At 46.0% G+C, this 23413-nt stretch overlaps 1 protein-coding gene and 1 pseudogene across 1 annotated transcript in view; one reads left to right on the top strand and one right to left on the bottom strand.

The window, feature by feature from the left end:
- Nucleotides 1-504: 504 nt before the first annotated feature.
- On the top strand, nucleotides 505-1162 carry LOC129656435 (poly(rC)-binding protein 1-like; annotated as a pseudogene).
- Nucleotides 1163-4738: 3576 nt separating this feature from the next.
- ABCA4 (ATP binding cassette subfamily A member 4) overlaps nucleotides 4739-23413 on the bottom strand; it is a 119313-nt gene continuing 100638 nt past the window's right edge. The window contains exons 34-45 of the mRNA XM_055585074.1: nucleotides 21865-21988; nucleotides 21173-21299; nucleotides 17896-18016; nucleotides 17406-17468; nucleotides 15660-15766; nucleotides 13484-13625; nucleotides 11771-11905; nucleotides 10780-10883; nucleotides 10600-10692; nucleotides 8389-8638; nucleotides 7038-7124; nucleotides 4739-5534 (exon numbers count right to left, since the gene is read on the bottom strand). Coding sequence (XP_055441049.1) covers nucleotides 5499-5534; nucleotides 7038-7124; nucleotides 8389-8638; nucleotides 10600-10692; nucleotides 10780-10883; nucleotides 11771-11905; nucleotides 13484-13625; nucleotides 15660-15766; nucleotides 17406-17468; nucleotides 17896-18016; nucleotides 21173-21299; nucleotides 21865-21988 — 1389 coding nt within the window. The 3' untranslated portion in view covers nucleotides 4739-5498. The remainder of the gene's footprint in view (nucleotides 5535-7037; nucleotides 7125-8388; nucleotides 8639-10599; nucleotides 10693-10779; nucleotides 10884-11770; nucleotides 11906-13483; nucleotides 13626-15659; nucleotides 15767-17405; nucleotides 17469-17895; nucleotides 18017-21172; nucleotides 21300-21864; nucleotides 21989-23413) is intronic.

Raw genomic sequence — 23413 nt, 5'->3', positions numbered from 1 at the left:
ATCTTAGCTCCCCGATCAGAGATCAAATCTGCGTCCCTTGCACTGCAAGGCAGATTCTTTACCACTGGACCAACAGGGAAGTCCCATGGATAGGATAGTTTTTAAATGAACTATTTCAAGCCTACAAAAAGTGGAGAGAGTAATCTTAAAAATACCTATGTATCCACCACTTGGTTTTATCAACTCTTGACATACGACAATGCTTGCTTCAGGTATTTTTAAGAAATTTGAATATTACACATACAGTTAGACCTTCCTTGCATCTCACCCTGAATGTCATTCCCTCCTTCACACCTAGAAGCAGTCACACCTGAATTTGGTGTTCATAATCCTCAAGCATAATATTTTTCACTGCACACACATGTATCTATAAATAATCTTTAGTGCTTTCACGTGTTTTAGATTTTATAAAAATGTCAGGGTACACTATTTAGTCATTAATTCAACAAATATTGATACTTACTGAGTGACTCCTATGGCCAGGCACTGTTTTTAACACTGGGGATGGGAAATATGCTGGGCAGCTTCACTGAGTGGGCCATCATCATCGCTAGCATTCTGTGCTCTATCACTGAGCATGCCAAGCAGCTCTGCCTGGGCATGCTAGAGATGCTCTCTGGGTCCCCAAATGAAGAGTCATGACCATTTGTACCAGCCCATGCCGGATATCTCTCTGTCATCTGTGAGGGCTGCCAAGGTGGGTGCAGTGATGCTGCAAGCTACCCCTACACCACCCATGACCCAGAGGAACCACGACTGCATGCCTACTCAATTCAAGGGCAACACACCATTTCTCCACTCTATATGGCTAAGTTGAACCAGATGGCATCACTTTGCTGTGATTCGTGGTGAGACTGGATTTACCAGAATTGACTCCAGCTTTCCAGAGATAAAAGGCTATTGGGCAAGTTTGGATGCCTTTAGTCAAACCACCCACGAACGCACCATTCTAAATAGCTTAATTGGTTACTTAGTCAGGGGCCAAGGCACCAACATTAATGAGATCTGCCAGATATCCAGGGCCCAGATCAAAACTGCTGACCCAATGGAAGGCTGTCCTGGAAGGCAGATTGCTATCACTGATTCTGTGGCCAGTGTTAGTGTGGCGCAGAATCTAATCAATGCCAGGCTTTCCTCTGAGAAGGGCAGGTGCTGTAGCTAGAACAATGTAGATTCACTCATAAGCTTTTAATCTTGTGTCCACATAATCAAATTGTGTGATTTCTGGTCAGTGATTTTCAGGTTTTAAATTATTTCTAAGTGTTCAGTTTCTATACAACTTTGTATCATTTGCTAAAAATTTAAAAATCACATTCTCTGTTCAGCTGTTAATGCTGGAATTCGTATTTAGTTTCACAAGCTTTTCTGTTTTTAGTTTTGTTTTGGGCTTTTTGGCTCATGAAGTATAGTTATGTTTGTTGATAAGAAATGTAAGAGCAGAATGTTACATTTCAGTTTAGTTCTGTAATGCCAAGAATTTAAAAATTAAAAATGGTTTGGTTAACAACAACCAGAAAAAATAAGAAACTAAACAAAAATTTCTGCCCTCGTGGAGTTTGTATTTAGGGGAGCAGAGAAACAATAAACAAGAAGAGAAAGTAAAAACATACAGTATGTTTGATAATATAACTTCCAAGGATTTAAGAAAAAGCATAGAAGTGCGTATGATGTCAGGATGGGGATGGGACAGTTGAAAATTTAGATTGAGTAGCCAGAGAAGGTCTTGCTATTTATATCCTGCTGCTGTTGGCTATTTTGCTAATCATTAAGTTTTGAGATTTATCTATTTTGAAATACATATTTTTAATTAATTCATTTCCACTGCTATATAGCATCCATTGCATGAATTGGAAACAATTCATTTAGTCCATTGTACTCTCTGGCCCCTTCAGAAAGGTTGATGACCCCCACATGAGAATGTGAGGATGTGAGAGTTGGACCATAAAGAAGGCTGAGTGCTGAAGAATTGATGATTTCAAACTGGTGCTGGAGATGACTCTTGAGAGTCCCTTGGACTGCAAGGAAATCAAACCAGTCAATTCTAAAGGAAATTAACCCTGAGTATTCATTGGAAAGACTGATGCTGAAGCTGAAGCTTCAATACTTTGGTCACCTGATGTGAAGAGCTGGTTCATTGGAGAGACTGTGATGCTGTGAAAGACTGAAGGCAAAAGGAGAAGGGGGCGGCAGAGGATGAGATGGTTAAATACCATCACTGACTCAATGGACATGAGTCTGAGCAAACTCCAGGAGATAAGGGGGGACAGAAGTGCCTGGCGTGCTGCAGACCATAGGGTCCCAAAGAGTTGGACATTGCTTATCAACTGAACAATAACGCATGAGAATATTAATACCACAGAGACATTGGCTGTATCTTGTGCCCTGCTTTAGACCCAGGATGTGGAGCACTGGATGCTCCTGCCCTTTTCTCCCCTCCTCTCTTATCTTTTCCTTCTCTAGCTGGCATAAGAAGATGGACTCAGCAGTCAGTATCATTCAAGACCAAAGAGATTGCCAAGTTCTGGCGGAAAATGAGAATAGCACAATTGCAGAGCTGTGTGCCAGGGATCCTGTCAACTAGGTGCTGTGTGTGCAGTGCTTTGTAGATGACGTGTCCTTCCTGAAACTCACCACAACCCAGGACTAAGGGATTTGGCTACAAGGTGCTGTGGTCCCTTAGGAAAGTTACTAAGGTACTGAACCAAGAGGATGACTGGTTTGGCCAAAGCTTGACTGATGAGACACACATGCCTGAGCCTTGATATCAGACAGCTGCTTGAAAAGCTGACTATGTGTCATGGTGAGCTTTGGGAAAGGCTCTGAAGAGAGTAGCTTTGAGGGATTCCCATATCATGTATGTCTCAATTCTTAAAGTAATAAACTAAGCAAAGAAACTGCTAAATAATGCCCTCCTTGGTGAGGTAGGCTCAACTATCAACTTCTTGGATTCCTTGGAGTCCTGTGTTGGACGGTGGTGATGCAGAGCCAGCTGCCCCATGGCTTACCCCTCTTTTCATCGCTTTCCTGCTTTCCCAAGAGCCCTCAGCCATGAGCAGACTTGAGCCTGAGAGATCAAGGACCATCGATGACCCAGGAAAGAGGCCCACCGGGCCCTAGAGGCAGACTTTACACCAGCTGGGCAGGGAATTCTGGGTCTGATGGGCATGTGTCTTCAGACATGCGAGTGAAGTAACAAGAGGAGGACCAGAGCGAGGCCTGAAGGGAAGCCTGGATGGCCGGCCGAGTAGTTGAATCCTTCTGGGACTTGGTTTCCTTTTCTGTCAAAACAGTGTAAATCAAACAATTACATAAAGATTTCGTTTTTGAAAACTGAGTCTTTTTTTTTTTCTTAGCTCTACAAGCCTTTAAGTCTCTGAATCTGAAACTTCTAGTGCCTCTGCTTTCTTGAACTTGACAAACACCTTGGACAAATGTGGCAGCAGTTACGCCCTGTGGACCCCAGGAGTCATGTTCATCTCAGAGGACCTGCTGAGGCATTGAAGTACCACACTGAGGAAACCAAGCCCCACATAGCCTGGGTCCAGAGGGCTGAGAGCTTCTGCGGCCTGTTTTAGGAAGGTGATACTGCTGTCCTTCTAGGGGAAAACCTTTCCCCTTTCTCCACAAGCCCCTCAGGCTGCTGGTGCTAACTTCCTCCTCACTGGTCCTGTGCAAATACTTAGGCTGCCACAGAGACCCTTTCTCCCAAGCCCAGAGCTCTGCTGACTTGTTTTCTGCCCCGCTTTCCTCTTCTTTCTCTAGGAGATCTAGAGCGCAGGAACAAATCAAGCTCTCTATGAGCTCTTTACTTAGACTGAAAGAGATCCTCTTAATCTCAGCTGTTCTAAAATCTTGAGTTCCCCAAAGAAGAACAGGAAATTAGAAAATATGGCAGCAAGTCATACTCCTGGAACACCTCCCAAGTGGTCTTGTTTTCTAAACTGACTCCATTTTCTCCTCCTCTTCTTTGTAAATCTCTCTTATTAAACCAGATTGGGAAAGTTTTCAATAAATTAAACATGTTCTCAGGAGATTTGGGTCTAGTTTCCAACTTGAATTTTCCTCAAGCTCAGGCTAAGTATGTGCATGCCTCCTCCCTCTCGAAGTTTCCCTGCTTATGTTTCATGACTAGTATTTCAAAATTTTTATTTATTTATTTTTTGTGGTACTTTGTGGCTTGCGGGATTTAGTTTCCAATGGCACCCCACTCCAGTACTTTTGCCTAGAAAATCCCATGGACGGAGGAGCCTGGTAGGCTGCAGTCCATGGAGTTGCGAAGAGTCGGACACGACTGTGCAACTTCTCTTTCACTTTTCACTTTCATGCATTGGAGAAGGAAATGGCAACCCACTCCAGTGTTCTTGCCTGGAGAATCCCAGGGACGGGGAAGCCTGGTGGGCTGCCATCTATGGGGTCGCACAGAGTTGGACACGATTAAAGTGACTTAGCAGCAGCAGCAGCAGGGAACTAATCCTAGATGCAAATAATACCCAGCTGACAGTGGATAATGTCTACATGCATTGCCAGCTGGGTGTTGTCTCAAACCCTGTGAAGCAGCCTTGACATGCAACATCGAGACCAGCTCATTACAGAAGCTTGCTGTGACTGGCACTCCTGGGGCAATTACCCTCACATAAGCTCATGCAATGATGGCAAGCATTATGGGTATAGGGAATGTCCAAAACTACACCAGATGGTGCACGCAGGGAGAGGAGTGAATTGGGATAGTTTGTTGAAAGTATGTTTGCACTTTATTTTCTCTTGAAAAATAACACACACACACATACACACACACAAAAAGCAGATCCACTTGAAATGAGAGCAGTATGGAGGCCATGGCCAGGAGGAAGTCGGACCAAGGCTTCTCCTTCTGTGGTCTGGATGAAACGCGTTTTGTACTCCTTGGTTGGGTAAGTTTCCCCATCAGGTGTTCCAGGTGAGCGAGTCAGTTCCTGTTTCCTTCTGAAAAAGCCTCCATTTGGAGTCTACTGTGTGCCTCCTCTGTGTTCATTTCTGCTGCCAAGGGATTGCTTATGCTGGCTGGTGTGAATGACCATATGGCAAAGGCTCCTGCCTTTTCAGCTGCCTACAGTTCTTTTTGAGCTGCAGCAGAAAACCTGAGCAGTGTAGAAGCAGATCAGATGGACTGTCTTCATCTCGGTGTTCTGGTTCGATGGCTTTTAGACTTTAAGTTAAATAGTCGTCGGTCAAGCTCTGAAGGAAGCTTAGCTGAGGGCACTGAAGTCTATCAGATCATCCAAGTTTACAGGTTATGTTTATTTCCTTGTCTGTAATGTTTGGAGCCGATGATTCTGCAGGTTCTGACTCTACGATCCAGATGTTTTAAAGATTCATGCCCTACCATGCACGTACATGTTGACATGTACATTAGCCACACCCTCTGTAACATTTCTTATAGTGCCTTTTGGTTTGTTTTTTTAGCCCAAGGAAGTTATCATGTCCTTACTGTCTTAAAAGCCAAGAAATCATAATTAAGGTCATCCTTGAGGTGCAGAATTCCCTTTGTCCACTTCCTGTAGAAGAAAATTGTTTTAAAATGGGATAATGTAAACAAAAACATAATTACTATTTGTTTCATGACATTTACTTATGTACAATGCTCTGCAGGAGAGTTTTTGCAAAGCTTTATAAAGGTTGTATGTCACAGAGTCAGGGTTAGGTTTTGAACCACACATTTATTATGGAAAAATGCTGATTTAATAAATATGCTGCAGTAGGTTTTCTAGTATCCGTATGCTAAAATGTGACAGACAAAATAGAAAACGATCACATCTAGTAAGAGGGAAAGTTTGGAGTTAACTGCTGCAGATGGCAGATCATGAATGCCCCTTGTCAGGTCCAGAGATGACCTGGTATTACCCCTTTAAGAGGGCACATGCCAGATGGGGGTGAGGAGACCACTGACAGTTTTAGGAAAAACTTTTGAAACCAAATTATTCATTTTGAGTTACAAAAGGAATTTGTAACTGCAACTACTTTCAAAGAATAATTTTCTGCTGGTGTAAACAGCAAATATAAGATTTATAAATCAGAAAGAATGGCTGGAAAATCTCAGCAGAACTAATTTTCCCTGGACAGATGCCTTTACGTAGGTATTTCTGGGCAAAGTCAGCCTTGCCAAGTAGCCATTAGGTCTCTGCTGGTCAAGAGAAATGGGGAAAATGCATCACAAATAGTGCCTTGGAAAGGAATGTTTCAATCATTACCTGCACCTGGTTTTTCTCACAATCAGGAAACCGGGAGGAATGAGAACTTTATGGGAAATTAGGCTTATTGAAAAAAATACTTTGATTTTATTTGATTTACTCTCCAGGTAAGTCAGGAGAGGATGGCTGAATTAATTTGATCCTTTAACACCCCAGGCTTAGGTCGCCTCCTCCAGGACTTTCTCCAGCTCTCTTTTGATCTCTTTCTGGGGAACTGGGATGAATGTGTTCCTTACGTGGGTGCTGTGTCAGGGCAGGAATGTGGAGGCACGTATCCCAAGAGTTATGACAGGCCAGGGTACATACCTTTTACTGTTACTTCCTTCATCATCTTGAAATTTTTATAAAGAGCAAAGAGACCTCTTCATAAAACAGAGAATAATATTTAGCCAAATGAGACCACCAGTGAAATGAGTGCCAGTTAATTTGCTTACTTTGAAACTCAAACATAAGACCAGATGTATATGTCAAGTATCCCAACAACTGAAATATTTTAATATTCTCTCCTATCTTCCCTGCTTATTTCCAAAATCCAATTTTTTTTTTTTGCTATAAGCAAAAATATATGAGAAAGATCTTTTCAAAAATGTTCTCCGATACCATCCACAAGTTTCCTGATTATAAAAGGAAGGTACACAGCTACCTTCGGCCCAGACAAGTGAGGAGTGGCAGAGAGGAGATGAGGGCTGCTATGGGTGGGACTGTCTGCAGGAGGCATGTCTGGGGCCTCTGCAGGCCCAGTGTGTCAGTTGGGTCCCTAAGCCAAGGATCTGCCCCAAGCAGTGGACAGGGAAGGGGTGGCAGGGGTACCTTGGCCTGTCGGCTGGCTCCTGCAGCTCGAGGGTGCAAAGGGAGGTCGTAAGTTTCATTCTGCTGTTTAGCAAAGTTCACAAATACCTGGAGGCAAGAGAAGGGCAAGAGTAGGTAGATAGTTCCAGAAAAGGGCACCCTCTACCTACCCTCCCACCCACTCACTCTGTTGTTTCCCACAGTTAATGTACAGCCCTGCTGGAGCAGCCTGTGTCCTGCCCAGGGCACAGGGCTTCTTCTTAGACTCGTGAGCTAAGCCAAAGGCGTGCCCGCAGGGGATTATGGGTAAACGAGGCAGAGTCTCAGCTAGTGGTAGCCTCCTAAACCTCTACAGGAATAACTAAAAAATCAAAACCAGGAAGACGGGAGTTGATTGCTCCAGTTTTCTATTCTCAATTCAACGTGCAGTGTGACCAACTCTTGTCCCTGCCTCCATCTACTTATGCTGGCAAGAAGGGGCTGGGAGCCAGCTCCTCAGAGAGTAAGCAGAGACTTGCCTGTTTCTTCTGCTACGCTGAGTAATCTTTAAGGATATTTATTTTAAAAAGAACAAATAAAAACCAATGAAACCCAGAAACAAACGTCCATATGGATGAATGGATAACAAAACATGGTATGTACACACAACTGAATATTATTCAACCTTAAAAAGGGAGGATATTCTGACACAGGCTCCCACATGGATTTACCTTGAGGGCATTATGTTAACTGAAATAAGATAGACGCAGAAGGACAAATACTGTGTGATTCCACGTCTTCGAGGTATGTGGAGTAGTCAACAGAATGTAAAACAGTGGCCAGGGGAGCAGTTCTTGGGAGTTACTGCTTGATGAGTACAGAGTTGCAGTTTGGGAAGATGAAAAATTTCTAGAGATGGATGGTGGTGATGGTTGTACAACAATGTGAATATACTTAATGCCACTTAAAATGATAATTACATATATTTTATATACATATTTTACCACAATAAAAAATGATCACGTTAAAAAAACCTGACACATGGCACATACATTTATCAAAACTCACTGAATTGTACACTTTAAATAGGTGTATTCTATTGTATTTAAATTAAGCATCAGTAGAGATGATTTGAAAGGAAAAAAGGGCCATCGCCACAAACTGGGAAGGAGAAAAAACATCATAGTGTTGTGAGGAAGAATGCTGTAAAAAAGTCAGTGAAGTCTGTGGATGACTGAAATACTCTTAGAAAACCATTTCTGAGTTTCCAAGTTTGCCCTAATGGACAGAAGGACTTGGCACTTGGGCACATCCTCCCTTGCCCTTGTGTAGATTCCAGCTGAGCTGGGCACTGCAGCCCAGGCTTTGCCCAGCTGGGCACCCCCAGCCTTGCCTGGTCCAGTGTGGTCTGCGTGACTGAGTACTCCTCGATGAGCAGGCTGTCCTTGTGGGAGACGAGCAGCCGGAAGATCCTGGCCAGGGAGGAGGAGGAGACCTGGAACTGCAGCATGTTGTGGTGCCTCTCCCTCTGGACGCTGCCTGGGAAGTTGCCCTGGAAGAACTGCTCCACGGGACCCAGGTCAGGAAGCAAGTCGTCCTTTGGGGATCTGATTTTCATCGTGACAATGTAGCCATCTCCAAACCTGGGGGATGCACATGGCAGTGCGGAACAGGCCTGTTAGCAGCTGGATCTAAGGAAATCCTGAAATGAGGACTAGACTTATCACAAATATTGGGGATTAAAGGCCCATACTATAGATCTCGAGAAGAAAAGGAAGCAGCTACCCACTCCAGCATTCTTGCCTGGAAAATCTCATGGACAGAAGAGCCTGGTGGGCTCCATGGGGTCGCAAAAGAGTCAGACACAACTTAGCAACTAAACCAAAATAGATCTTGTGTGCGTGTTTAAAACTAGGACCGAAAGGGCCATGATAGTTCCTGGAGAGGTGGTTTGACACTAGTTTTTAGAGGTCTTAATGCCTCACGTGGTGAAGTGGGTCTCCAGGTCTATGTCACAGCTTCCTGTGTCCACCTTCTGGAGACACAGGTGTTCCCTGCTCCATTCCCTTTAATGTATGTGCTGAAGTCAAAGGTTGTCTGAGCCCTGTGCAGAGATCACAGGTTGCCCAGGGCTTCCTCAGAGGTGGAAAGACTGTCTGGGCCTTTAAGAGACTGGCCTGGTGGGAGAAAAGGCTTGGGAAGGCAGTGCTTCCCTGGGGAAGCTTCCAGAACAAATGGAGCTGCCAGGTCCAGGGCCATGGATGCCTCCCTTCTTCACTCATCAGGTCACTCGCATGTGGATAAATGGTCCACTAGAGAGTGAGTGCATGGCTAGATGGCATCCCTTCACACTTACCTCATTGTATACTTATTTCAGTGCTCCATCCAGGTTCCAGGGTTGTTTCCCTTTACAGTAAAATGCCTTTACCTTTCACCCCCAGAAAAGTGACCATCCTTCACACAGGAATGTTCCTGCTCACCTGCTCTCCTACAGGAAACTGAGGACTGAGAGGGAAAGGGGGTAGGGAGCATACGTTCTCCAGCAGGTGGACACTGGAAGCTGCTGACATGGGTCTGGTGACCTCACATGCTGAAGTCCCTGTATAGTGTCCAAGCTGTAGTTACTCAAGACGTTATGGGTCTAGTGCCCAGATGCAGCTAACCTATTAGACCTTCACCTCAATTGTTGTTGCATATGATGTATTTGAAGCCTGACGTGTGCTGTGCAAGACACTCCCCTGGAACATCGAGACGAAGTGTCTTGGCACAGATGCAGTGGGTTATGTGTTCCTCCTTTCACCAACTGCCATGGTGACTTTTTCTATTCTGGGCTCTCAAAATGTGTTTGATAAATAAGTAATAATTTAAAGTCCACCCTTCCTAGTTTATAAAACATATCAGAAAGCAAGGGAGTATGGCATTATTATCCAAATCTCATTTTAAGTGATTGTCCACTTTGGCACACAAACTGTCATTAATAACACGTTATTTACAGCAGTTTACAATTTATCAGGACAGGATAATCCTACTAAAGATTACTGGCATTGCTGGTTTGTCATATAATACATGGTCATTTCCCAAACTCAAAAGCATATGATTCTGTATTTTCCAAGTCTCCTGTAAATATGTTATAATACTTTCATAATTTAAAAAATAAAAAAGAAAGAGAAAAAAAAGCATATGACATGCCAGAAAGAAACTGACTGTTCAGGCTGTTTGGTCTCTGGGTTGCTCCTATGCTGGTTGTGGACTCATTAAATAGGTCACGGGTTCTGGACTGTTGGGATAAGTGGTGTGATAACGAGGCAGTGGTAATGACCCTCTCTCATCCCAACTGGGCTCTGCATTTGCCCCTTTCAGAACAGATGGGGACATCTGGAGCCTCAGCAAGCCTTCAGCCACAGGCCGTTAGCCCAATAAAGAAGAGCTACATTCGGCACACCGGTTTTCTCCACCTGCTGCCGCAGAATCAGGCTCAGATACCTCTGCCCATGGCATGGGGGAGCAGCAAGACGTCTCACATGTCAGAAAAGAGCACAAGGCCTTGTTGACTCCCCACTTCTCCCCCGAAGGTAACAAAGACAACCCCCCACCATATCCTTACTTGGACTTGAGGTGCTGGATGGTGCCCAGACACTGAAAGGCACCCTTCACCATGATGGCCAGCCGGGTACACAGGGCCTCGCACTCTTCCATGCTGGGGGCAGGGAGAGAGCAGGTGAGGGCTGAGAGGACTGGACTCCATCACCCGCCTGCCCCACCTCAGCCCCTGGGAATCTCTTGCCTGTGGGAAGTGAGGACCACGGCTCTCCCTTCTCTGATGATGCCCATGATGGTGTTCCACAGCATGCGGCGTGCCTGGGGGTCCATGCCTGTGGTGGGCTCATCCTGCAGGGAGGCAGAGGGCAGAGGGCCAGGCTGGGAGCCAGCCTCCCCCAGTTCCTGCACCCTCCTTGGCTGCACCTTCCTCTCTCTGATCAACATTGCTCTCTGGCAGACAGTGCACAAAGTCACTCCCCAGTGGGCAAGAGCCGGGGAAGGGAGCCAAGGCCATGGAAGGCAGGGGGTGAATCAGGAGCATGAAGAAACATCAGCACGCCTCTAGATCTGTAGCCCATGAATGAGTTAAAATTCATTAAAACAATGATAGAACTATTTTTAAAAAAGAAAATAAAAATCTCTACATGTGCTTGCAAGGAGGCTGGAAGAAAGCTCAGGTGACTTTTCAGGGTCCCTTCAAGACCCATGCCCTCATGAACCCCAGACTGCCTGGGAACAGGGCCTTGGGCCTGGTCTAGCTTTGGCGAGAACCACATGAGCCTTTGCTCCAGGCCAGCGCTCCTGTCCAATTAGGACCTCAAAGAGGCAACCCACTCCAGTATTCTTGCCTGGAGAATTCCATGGATAGAAGAGCCTGGCAGGCTACAGTCCATAGAAAGAGTTGGACATGACTGAGCGACTTTCACCTTCACAGGCCTCCTCAGGAAGAAGTAAGTTTTGGCCAGTCACTGACATTCTGCAGAAGGGCTGAATTTCCCTGCTGTGAGCCTGAAGCCCTACTAGAGGCTTCCCAGGAACTCAAAGTAATAATGTGTTTTGACTCTGGTTTCCCCCAAGAGCTGTGAACCAAACATTGGACTGATTGACTCAACATGAGCGGTATAGGAACAACCCAGACAATCAGAGACCGCTGCAGTTCCTAAATCTGCTGGCTCAGCCACAGAGATGCAGCCCTCGGCTCTCGCGAGCCCTCAGGTGGCCTCCAGGGTCCTCACCAGCAGCACCAGTGGTGGGCAGCCTATGAGCGCAATGGCTGTGGAGAGTTTCCGCTTATTTCCTCCACTGTAGGTGCCGGCCAGGCGGTCTGCATAGAGAGACAGGCCCAGGCTCTGAATACTCCAGTTTGTCACCTAGGGAGGAGAAAGAAATCCCATTTGGGAAAAACAAACAAGCAAACACCCCACCAATTCAAAGTCTTGGGCTCCTAGATCTCACTCCTCCAGGATGACAGACCCAGTGAGGCCGAAACGTGATGACGTATGGAGTGGCTCATGGCCTTCAAGGGCCAGGCGTCTCCTTTCCACCCTCAGATCCTTAGATCCCAGTATGGTTTGGTCTGCTTCACATCCATTGGATGCAACTCCCTGAGAAATAGTCTTCAGCCTTTCCAGAGCAGGACAATGCCTCTTACCCAGTGTCCTGGATGGACTATGGTTAGGAGTGGAAGAGGAAGAACTCTGGCCCCAAATGACATAAACCCACTTATTCATTTACTTAGTCCTATAAAACATGCAAAATTTTTTCAGGAGTGCTTTGCCCATGCCTCTATAAAAAACAAATTGACTAAGAAGAGCTCACAGCTTATTTGTAGTTCTCTCCACTCTGCCTGCCCAGGACTGAGGATATACAATCAAATATTGTGTCTTCAGTTATTTGTATTAGTTCTTTTCCTCCCCTTCCGTATGAGTATTACATTCATTTGAAATAAAATTGGATTAATTGGTTTTAATTTGCTTTCAGTGTTAGGATTTCTTTTTGTTTTCACTTTTACCTCTTTCTCATTCTTACTGATTTAGTTTTATTTTTTGAATATGTAGAATGTTAGTGATTCTAAAAGTTTAAACTATACAAAAAAATATCCTGACAGAAGTATTATTCCCTCCCATTTCCCTTTCACCCTATTTCCCTCTTGCTGATCACCACATTCGTTGCTTTCCAGTTTATCCTTCCTGTATCTCTATTTGTAAAGGTAAGCAGACATATTTATGCTTTCTTATTTGCCCTACTTTCTTACATGAAAAAGTAGCATTCTACCTGTGCTCTTTTACACTTTGCTTTCTTCATTTAACAGTATCTCCTTGAAAAAAAGTCAGTATCATTCACAGAGCTATTTTTTTGGTTTTGATTTTTCTTTTTGGTGACACCAGGCACAGGATGTGGGATCTTAGTACCCCAACAAGGGATCAAACCCATGCCCCTGGCAGTGGAAGCACAGAGTCTTAATTGTGCTTCCAGGGAAGACCACCAGGGAAATCCTGGGTTTTTTTAAATAGCTGCATAAGACCTTGTTGCATGTATTTATGGCATAAATTATTCAATTTCCTATATGCCTGAACATTTAGCTATTTCCGATATTTTATGACTAAAGTGTAGTGAATATACATTTTTGAATATGTCTTTTTGTACTGTGGGATGTGTGTCTTCAGGGTAAATGCCCAGCAGTGGGATGGCTGGATCAAAGGGTAAATGCATATATCATTTTGTTAGATAGGACGGTGGGAATTTTTTTTCATCTAGTTTGTTGACTGCTATACCCTTGTTTTCCAGAAGAGTACTTGGCACACAGCAGACACTCAGTTGAGCATTTGTTGAATGAATTAATGGATAGCATGCTCTAGTTTTCCCATATCTAAATAAATGCATTCTCATGAAGCAGGTTCATGGTTTACCAAACTATTAAGTGGACACAATAAACCAAGCTAATTTACCCTCTCAATTTCCTCTGCTGGTACACCTCGAAGCCGGGCATAAAGGTAAAGATGTTCTCGCCCAGTAAGCAGGTCATCGATTGCATCAAACTGAGGACAGTAGCCCATACTTTGATGGACGTCAGAAATATTGGTCAAAATACTGCAAGAAGAAAAAACAATTAGTAGGTTTCCTTCACAAAATGGGTGACCAGAGATCTGGGACTGGAGGAGTTTCAGCCAAAACGATATTAAAGCTCCCTCTCCTCTTTTCCCATTTTTGCTTTAAAAATGTGAACAACATTTAGGAATCAAAGTAAGGGCTCTTTGGTTAGAAACTGATAAACTCCAGGAGTTCTGAGCTTTGAATCCAGTTGGATTCTCCTAGATTCCCCTATCTAGGATAAATTGAATACCTGTTACCTGAAGACAGCTGTGATTTTAGATTGGATCACCTCATATGTGAGTTTAAAAACAAAGGGAAGATCAAACTTAAGAAAATGAGCAATGTTTTTTGATCCATTTCAAATATTTGGGAAGTAGCTAGAGAAGATGCATGCTTCCCAATTGAAGTGAACTTTCCGTCTTGTATTTAATGACAGAGATACTGTCAATGAAAGAGGAACCAATCAGATCACCACACAGAGCAAGAGACTGGCAGAAGAGATGAAGAGATGAAATGAGTTCTATCAACTCCCTCTAATCAATATATTCTCCTCTGCTAAAAAATATATTGCCTTGATGAAAAAACAAACTGACCATAGACTGGTCCAATTTTCTTCCTCCTTCTCTCATAGCTTAGGGTCTAAGATTGAAGGATGGATGCAGTGGTATGGGACAGAGAGAGGCCATGTACTTCCCTACTATGACAGAACCACTTAGGTACGGCCAGTTAAAATTGCCCAGGGAAGCAAGGAGGGTACTTCACCAAATCCACCGGAACTCCTACACTTAAGAGCCCCAATCCTGTGCCTTAAACCTATAGTTTCTTTCTAGCTTCTGTCTTGACTTTACCTGTGTCTCATTTTGATGTCTCATGGTAAATCCTATTTCATCCCCTTGCTCTCCACTCCCTGCCCTCTTCCCTTTTGTTTCCCATCATGAAGTCATTTGCTTGGTTGTAGGCCAAGCTAGATCTGAAGATGAGATGGAACCAGTCATGGTCTGGCTCCACCTCTGCCATTCCCTTTGCTCTAGACCCAACATCAAGGCTGGGAAGGCTGGGGAACCAAATTCATCCTGTCTGAGCCAGTGAAGAATGCGTAGGACTCTCCTCACCCAGGGAGCATTGGGCCACGTTGATGATGGCTTTCCCGGGTAAGCAGAAGTTGGTTTGATGTCAGCAGTGCCTAACTCCACTCATAAACCAGGACAGAGATTTTCTCTGGGCACAATATGTGTGAGCTCTGCTATTCCAGGAGCAGCTTGTAAAGAGGCAGACAATGCCAGCTCATGTTTTCTGTCCTGTCCTGTCCTGTCCAAGACCAGTCTGTTTCCATGTTCCTTATTTCAGAGAGCAGCAGGCACTCTCCCAGAATCCAAGGGCACATGCCAGTTCTCCCTTTATAAAAGAATCTTGGCCAGCAAAGCCAAGTGTTGGCACAGAAATAGCCAATGCAGATTAAAGCTTCCGAGGACTCCTGAACAAGCGCCATGTAGATACTCAACCCAGAGAAAGGGTGCTTCATCACAGACGTTCTTAATCTGGGTCCTAGGGGTTCCTGTAGGGTCATAACTGTGCTTCAGGGCTCAGCTAATTCCCTGAAACTGTTTGTAAAGAACATATGAAGAGAGGTAATGGGAAGCAATTTTTATAAGTACAAGAATCCCAGGGACGGGGGAGCCTGGTGGGCTGCCGTCTATGGGGTCACATAGAGTCGGACACGACTGAAGTGACTTAGCAGCAGCAGTGTTCATCACATGATCAAAGGGTCAGAGGCTTATGACCCACAAAGGATGACCACTGATTTGGTGCTTCCAGAATTTTCTGAGAATTCATGCTAATGGAGGAATCTTTTAACAATCACAATTCAATTCAGTTCTCCAGATAGACTTTTCAGACCATGTTTGCTGGGAGGTCTGTACCTCCACACAGATCCTTCAGGCTCTCAGAGTCATCCTCAGATACAGGGTGGGGCTGAGGACGTGCCTCAGGACCTGGGAGAGACACCCTGAGACAGGATAGCCGGACACTCACCTCTTGCCTGCGACAGTGGCATCGCCTGAGGTCACTGCGGTGTCCCCAGTGAGCATCTTGAATGTGGTGGTTTTGCCAGCTCCGTTCACGCCCAGGAGGCCAAAGCACTGAGGGAGAACACACAGAATTGGCCTCGCCCTGGAGCCCCAGAAGGTCAGAGTGTCAGGCCCCAGGGCAAGTGTATGTGGTGAAGGGAGGCATGCTGGACCCATGCTGCCGTATAAAGGTGATTAGCCATTTATGGCGTATGGAAGCAGAATGTGTCATTTGGCATGAGGGTGATTGTAAGCTGAAGGCAAATGGGAAGAAGCAGATATAAGACAAGCTGTCTGCCCTCTCCTTATTTGCCTCAAAGCAGGACATAAATTTACAAGGTGTTCCCTTTTCCTCTCTATCAAGATGGACTAAAGTAATCACTGGAGACAACTTTAGACTCTTACTAGCCTGGAGACGACACTGCTGCTGCTGCTGAGTCCCTTCAGTCGTGTCTGACTCTTAGCAACCCCATGGACCGCAGCCCACCAGGCTCCTCCATCCATGGGATTTTCCAGGCAAGAGTACTGGAGTAGGGTGCCTTTGCCTTCTCTGAGAGACGACACTAGAGGAATCTATATCACAAGCTTTAATAACTAGCCTTTATCTGCCATTATTTACACATACAGGGCTTCTCTGGTGGCTCAGATGGTAAAGAAACTGACTGCAATGCAGGAAACACAGGAGATGTGGGTTTGATCCCTGGGTCGGGAAGATCCCTTGAAGAAGGAGTGGCTACCCACTCCAGTATTCTGGAAAATTCCATCGACAGAGGAGCCTGACAGGCTACAGTCCATGGGGTCACAAACGGTTTACCTGTACACTTGCCTGCAACCCACCCTGCTAGAAACTGTAAGTCCATCTCCTTTGCCTTGTAATTTCCCTAAAAATGTATTGTTCCTCTGCTAAGGTGCTGCTGCTGCTGCTGCTGCTGCTGCTGCTAAGTTGCGTCAGTTGTGTCCGACTCTGTGCGACCCCACAGACGGCAGCCCAACAGGCTCCTCTGTCCCTGGGATTCTCCAGGCAAGAACACTGGAGTGGGTTGCCATTTCCTTCTCCAATGCATGAAAGTGAAAAGTGAAAGTGAAGTCGCTCAGTCGTGTCCTACTCTTAGCGACCCCATGGACTGCAGCCTACCAGGCTCCTCCGTCCATGGGATTCTCCAGGCAAGAGTACTGGAGTGGGGTGTCATTGCCTTCTCCGGCTAAGGTGCTACATGAGCCCAAGTTCCTACCACCCCTTCAGGGTAGTCATTTCTCCTGTGCATGTGCAGTGCACATGCTAACAAGCTTTCTCTTTGCTTTTCTCTCCTTACTCCATCTTTATCAGTCCAGTTGACAGAGCCCTGGCTCCAGAACCTAAAAGGGTAGTAGGAAGCAGAATTTCCCTCCTTGACAGTGACTGCTGAGCATTTGAAATGCGTCTACATGTACTATGAGCTTAAATGCACACTAGATTTTGAAGATTTAGAACAGTAACAAAAAATAATGTAAAATATAAAAAACATTTTATATGACTTACATGTCGAAGTACGAAATTAATGATTAAGACTAATTTCACCTGCTTTTTCCCCTATGGCTACTAGACAATTAGAATGACCTACGTGGCTTGTGTTTTATGTCTGTTGATCAGCTCTGTTTCAGAGGAGACCAGAGACATGCATGGGAGCTGGTTTCCTGAGGTTCTTTCACATGTGGCCCACAGAGTACCCACCTCTCCGGGGCGGACTCCCACACACAGCCTGTCCACTGCTGGGCTGGAGGTGCCTGAATAAACCTGCAAGATCAGAGAAAGTGGACTGAGGACTAATAGAGGGTTAAACAGGGGGAGGGCAGGAGAGCAAACGATGGCTTAGGTGAAGGTTACACATCGACATGGATGTGCACAGAGGTGCTGTGAGCACTGAGAGTGTTGAAGCTGAGCCTCTGTGCAGAAGTGGAGTGCAGGAAGATTCATTAGCAGGGCTCAGCTGCAGCGGCTCTTGCTGAGGCCCTGTGTCAGTGCCCAGGATAAATGCTAGGGAAAGAGCATTGAAAGTTCTTGGAAGACTAGTTATAACAAAGATGACAATCTCACATAACACTGGGGAAAGGAATTGCTTGCATTAGCATATTGCCTATTCTTCAGAAGGTAAATTATAGCTTCGTGCCATCTTAGTCCAACTGGCACCTCCAAACTAACATTCCTGTATCTATTCCCTTACCTTGGTGAGTTCATTTAGCCTTAAGATATCAGTTTTATTTCCTCCACTAATAATTCTCTGCCTTTCTTCAGCCACATCATCATCTTCATCTGTGATGGGCTCCTTTGCAGGCTCGGTAGTCCTAGAGGAAGAAAAGAGGATGGAGGGGGCTGGTGCACAGTGTCCTTAGCTCTGTCCTTTCATCTTACCCTCTGCTCATTCACTGGCCTCGACCCCAGCCCAGCCTTCCACCCCTAACGCTTGACTCTCAAAAGGACTCTGCACAGGAAAGGTGTCGGGCATTAGGCAGAGAAGGCAAGCGCTCGAGACCAGAGTCTGCCCTGGTTTCTGGTCCTGGCCTCCCTGTGTGTGACTGTGGGGATGTTGCTGAACCTCGCCTCCTTCAACCATAAGACAGGGAGGGGTGGTAAGAGCGTCTATCTCATGGGATTGTGGTAAAGAAGAACTTGGCACAGGGTCTGGCATAGAGTCAAGACTCAAAACGTGGTAGCTGCTATCATGATAGAACCCTTCATCTATGGTAAGCACTCAACAAAGGATAGTTACTAGCAACCAAGCCTCCTACTTCTTTTAGTCCATCAGGTTATCTCCTGTCCCAAACTATAGTTTTCCATCAGCTGTAGGTTAAAACCCTAACTTCTCAGCTGAAATCCCAGAGACCTGCAGTCAGGCCCCACCTACCCTTCCCACTCATCCTCCCATTAATCTTTCTCCTTTTTTTTTTCATTCAAAAAATTGTAGAGGGTTTTATTATTGCAATTAATGGTGTTATTATTGGTAGAGTCCCTTGGACAGCACTGAGATCAAATCAGTCAATCCTAAAGGAAATCAACCCTGAATATTCATGGGAAGGACTGATCCTGAAGCTGAAACTTCAATACTTTGGCCACCTAATGAGAAGAGCTGACTCACTGGAAAAGACCAGTGATGCTGGGAAAGGCTGAGGGCAGGAGGAGAAGGGGGCAACAGAGAATGAGATAGTTGGATGGCATCACTGACTCAACGGACGTGAGTTTGAGCAAGCTCTGGGAGATGGTGAAGGACAGGAAAGCCTGGCGTGCTACAGTCCATGGGGTCAACAAAGAGTCGGACGTGAATTAGTGACTGACAAACAACAACATTGGTAGAGAAATTACATTCCAAATGTCCTGGCCCACCCAGTTAGTGACTCAAGAAACAGAGAGTAGCAGAATTATATCCAATCTCCTTATTGTCCATTTGAGGAGATAGGTTTGCAGAGGGGCAGGCACTTCTGTCAGGTCAGGTCCTGCAGCTCAGAGCCCTGCCTCCTTGCACTGGATGGTTCCCTTGCAGCACAATTACTCTCCAGTAATTAATTCAGTAATACTCAAACCCTTTTGAATATGTACACTCAACATAATTTTGAAAAGCTTTAAGTAGATACCTAAATTTTCTCCCCACACGTTAAAAAGCTTTTTTTTTTTTTTTTTGGCCATGTTGTGTGGCATGTGAGATCTTACCCATTTATCTCTTGGACTGACTCCTCCCTCTACCCACCTACCCATAGCTCCCAGCCCAGGTTAGGCTTTCCCAGCTCCCAGCTCCTGCAGGCATTTCCAGCGGCTCAGTGTTCTTGTTCTCCTGCCCTGCGGAGCAGAATCTCACCATCCTTAACAACACAGCCTCTTCTCTGAACACCCTGAATACCCTGACCTACATGCTCTCCTCCATCCGTCCCTGGCCATATCCAGTTCATTACAAAGTTTTGTCTAACAAACTTCTTACTATTTACTCCATCAACTTCTTTTACTTCATCTCCTAACACCCTCGCTTCTTTCCAGGCTACCCCTGTCTCTTGCCTAGGTAACAAAGCAGCTTCCTGTCTGATCTCTCTGTTTCTAATGCTAGCAGATCATGTCATTTCCCTGATTAAAACACCCCAACAACTTTTTGCTGTCCTCAGGCTTATATTCTAAGTCCTCACCAAGGTGAGGGGGCATTTCATGAACTGACTCTGCCTTCTTCTCCAGACTCATCTCTCACCACCCCCACCCTCTCCTTTCACAGCCATCCTGAACTCCCCACATGTGGGCATACCCACTACCAAGAGCACCCGTTCTTCCCTCCTCTCATTTCTCTCCTTTCCTGGTTGTTTCTCAGGATGGACACTGTTGTCTTCTTGAAGCCAGAGATTCGGAACACTTCTCTGGTCCTCTTTCTGCTCTAATACAGAAGTACACACTTGATGTGTTGACACCAGAGTTTGAAGCTAATGTGTCTGTTTTAGTAAATAACTCTTGCTTCTCTCCCACCCAAGGCCTCTTAAAGAGGTGCCTCCCCCCAAAAAAAAGAGGTGGCCAAAGCTGCAGAGGGGGGCCTGCAAGGACTGAGGGTCCCATGGACAAATCCTCATGCTAGAATCACTTTCTGGTCATGTTTTTTTATTCTAAGTGTGTTGACATTCATTATCTTATTCCACCTCTTTCCAATAACTGAATTCCCTGAGGATTAAAAGCTAAAGACAAGCCCTCTGAATCTTTATTTATATGTGACCACATTTGGCCTGAGAGGGTAAGAGGGTAGGGGACAAACACTGTCCAGGAAAGCTTGTTCTGAGTGCCCAGTGACTTGCAGTTCAGGGCTCTGAGCCGAGGCCAGTAAATATCAACTTGGGTTGCAGAGGGGGCTGCCTTCTGGAAACCTGAGCACCCAGTTCAGAATGAGGCAGGGCCTTGAGCAAGAGAATGGGAAGAAAGGCATGGCTGGGCTGGGTCTGGGTTGGCAGACAACCCTCTTGCTCCCCAACCAGGGGGGCATGACCACTGCTCCACCCCCACCACACTGCACCTGGCCGCCTTCACCTCAAATATCACCCCCTGCATTACTCTCTTCCCCCCTCTGCCCTGTCCCAACTCTCAAATCTCTAATTAGCAAAGGGGTCTGATTTGTCTATTTCCTCATGAATGCATGTATTGATTTCCTAGTACTTTGGATATCAATTAATCATTATCATTTGTGATGCTATGATCCAATTTAATATGATTATGTTTATTAAATGAATGGGATTAAATACTAGTGATTGAAATTAATTGCACTGTATTCTAAACACTTTAAAATTTTCACAAATTCTAATGTGACTGTTTTAATGTGTCTCTCCTTGCATTATTCAGAACAAGCCGGGCTTTGAGAGCATAACAGTCTTTATGCAGTGGGGCTCATAAGGAAAGAGATGACCACATGGATGTGAAATCAAGTCCCCTGACTGACAGATGTGAGGAGCTGGGCTTGGTGCCCTCGGGGTGGTGGCGGAGCATACCATCGGCTGAAGAACTGGTATTGGATGAGGAGCGTCAAGAGGAAGTAGACCACACCTTCTACTGCCATGGCAGCCAGCTTCTTCCCAATCAGGTCCCACTGGAATGGATTTGAAGAGTGCTCCTCACCTGGGGATGCAGACCACCAGAAAATAACAGATAAGTCCTGCTGCCCCAGCCGTCCCGAAAGACCTAGTTACAACACTAGGCTCAGCTAGACCACGCCTTATGCGAGGGATTAAGTCAGTGACAAACCCGAGTCTCTGTGTTGTGTTTAGTTTCTCAGTTGTGTCTGACTCTTTTCGACCCCATGGACTGCATGCAGTCCTCCAGGCTCCTCTGTCCATGGAGATTCTCCAGGCAAGAATACTGGAGTGGTTGTCATGACCTTTTCCAGGGGATCTTTCCAACCCAGGGATTGAACCAAGTCTCCTGCAATGCAGGTGGATTCTTTACCATCTGAGCCATCACCCGAGTCTCATATTGGCTCAAGTCAGAGTAGGAACTGTCCCTGATCCCTCCTATGCTCCTCAACCATGGACACAGAAGCACCCTGATTCCTTCTAGTATCAGGAAAAAATCCCAGACCAACCAGGTGCCCCCAGCCCCAGTTCAGGCTGCAGGTTGGTCATAGAAACTCCCATTGGAGCCCTCCCAGTCTTGGAGGATCCAGGGCCACATGACTGCTACCCACCAAACCGGGCATAGACGTCTGTCACTGCCTGGCTCAGTGCCAGGTCAATGAGACCCCGGCCCAGGCAGAAGTGGGGGAAGATAATGAGCAGCTTCCTCAACATGGCATTGATCCTGAGCAGCGTCTGAAATATAGAAAAGCAGGACAGTCAGTGATGGGGCCAAGCCTGTCCGCCCCCTCCTGAGTGGAGTAGGGCCAGGGGATGGTGTTCAGCCAGAGGGGCCTGGCTGCTGGAGGGATCTGTCAAGCAGATAGGAGGCTTGGGAATACTCACAGGAGGTGTCCCTAGCCAGCAGCCTGCTTGGGGAGCTTTCACTGCAGACTCACTTTGAAATTACACAGGAAGCCTCCCAGGCTTTTGTTACCAGGAGATGCAGCGGCTGCTGGGCCTGTGGCCTGAACTCTCCCTCCTTTGGTACAGCTGCGGGCTGTGTTGGGGCTCAGGCTCTGTCACTGGCAGTGTCGTAGCCTAGCTCGTACCAAAGCGGAGAGGGCCCCTGAGCATCTTCTAGCTCTGCCTCTCAGCTCCCAGAGGACAGCAAGGGCTGTCTGCAACTGCCACCAGCAGAAAAGATGGCCGGAGATCCTGCCTGCTGCCTGGTTGTGCTGGGGGACTTATTTTTCAGGTGGTAGACTGCATTTGCTGTATGAGCCTCCGGTGTCAGTGTCAGGCAGAGAGGACACAAGGGGCTGAGGCGGACCTGCTTTTCTGGCCCGTCTCTGCCATACAACCTCCTTCCTCTCTGGCCTCTGCACTTTTGCTTACATCACCTCATCGCCGTCTATCTACCCTCCCCATCGTCCCCCCACACTCTTCCTGGAAGGCACTACGTTCTTATCTCTAGGCCCTTGCACTTGTAACTTCTATTAACCATTGCTATTAGTGAAAAGAATGCTCTTTCCCCTCCTCTTCTCTGGTAGATTCCTGGCCTTCTTTAGAAACCTAGCTCAAATACTCTCTTCTTGCCTAAACCTTTCCAGGTTCCCATGGAAAAACATCGAACCCTCTCTTAGAGGACTTACCACATCACCATGATTAATTTTTTTTTCTACCTGCTTATTTTCTGCACTAGTCACTGGTGCCCAGAGAGCAGGGACTGGGTCTAAATTATTTTGGTGTCCTTCCTAAGCACCTGACACCTGATTAGCTCATTGTAGGTACTTCACTGTTTATTAAGTGGGTTAATAAAATACTACTTATTCCAAACCAGGTTTGAATGGAATTCCTCTATTGAGGTCCTGCTGACCCCATAGTCCAGCTCTTTTGGCCCACTCTGGTCTGCGGTGCTTTATCAGTCTTGCTCCTTTGATGTTCTGTCACACACTGTCTCATGGGAGGTTATGAACCTCCGCTTATATCAGTTCCTAATTCAGCATGCAGATCATTTCCTCACCGGAAGGGAGTTCCTGGGGCCACACTGGTTTATACTGGCACATTCATCACACGGTGCTCTCCTAGTGGATGTCTCTGTGACCTGAGGAGCCTCCTGTGGGATTCTGGGAATTTCTGCAGCATCCGTCTATTCCACAATTTAGGGGGAAGCAGCCA

Source organism: Bubalus kerabau, chromosome 6 (assembly GCF_029407905.1).
Source record: "Bubalus kerabau isolate K-KA32 ecotype Philippines breed swamp buffalo chromosome 6, PCC_UOA_SB_1v2, whole genome shotgun sequence".
Classification (NCBI taxonomy): domain Eukaryota; kingdom Metazoa; phylum Chordata; class Mammalia; order Artiodactyla; family Bovidae; genus Bubalus; species Bubalus kerabau.
Note: the sequence above shows the minus strand (reverse complement) of the source record. Positions and strands in the feature narration are given on the sequence as shown.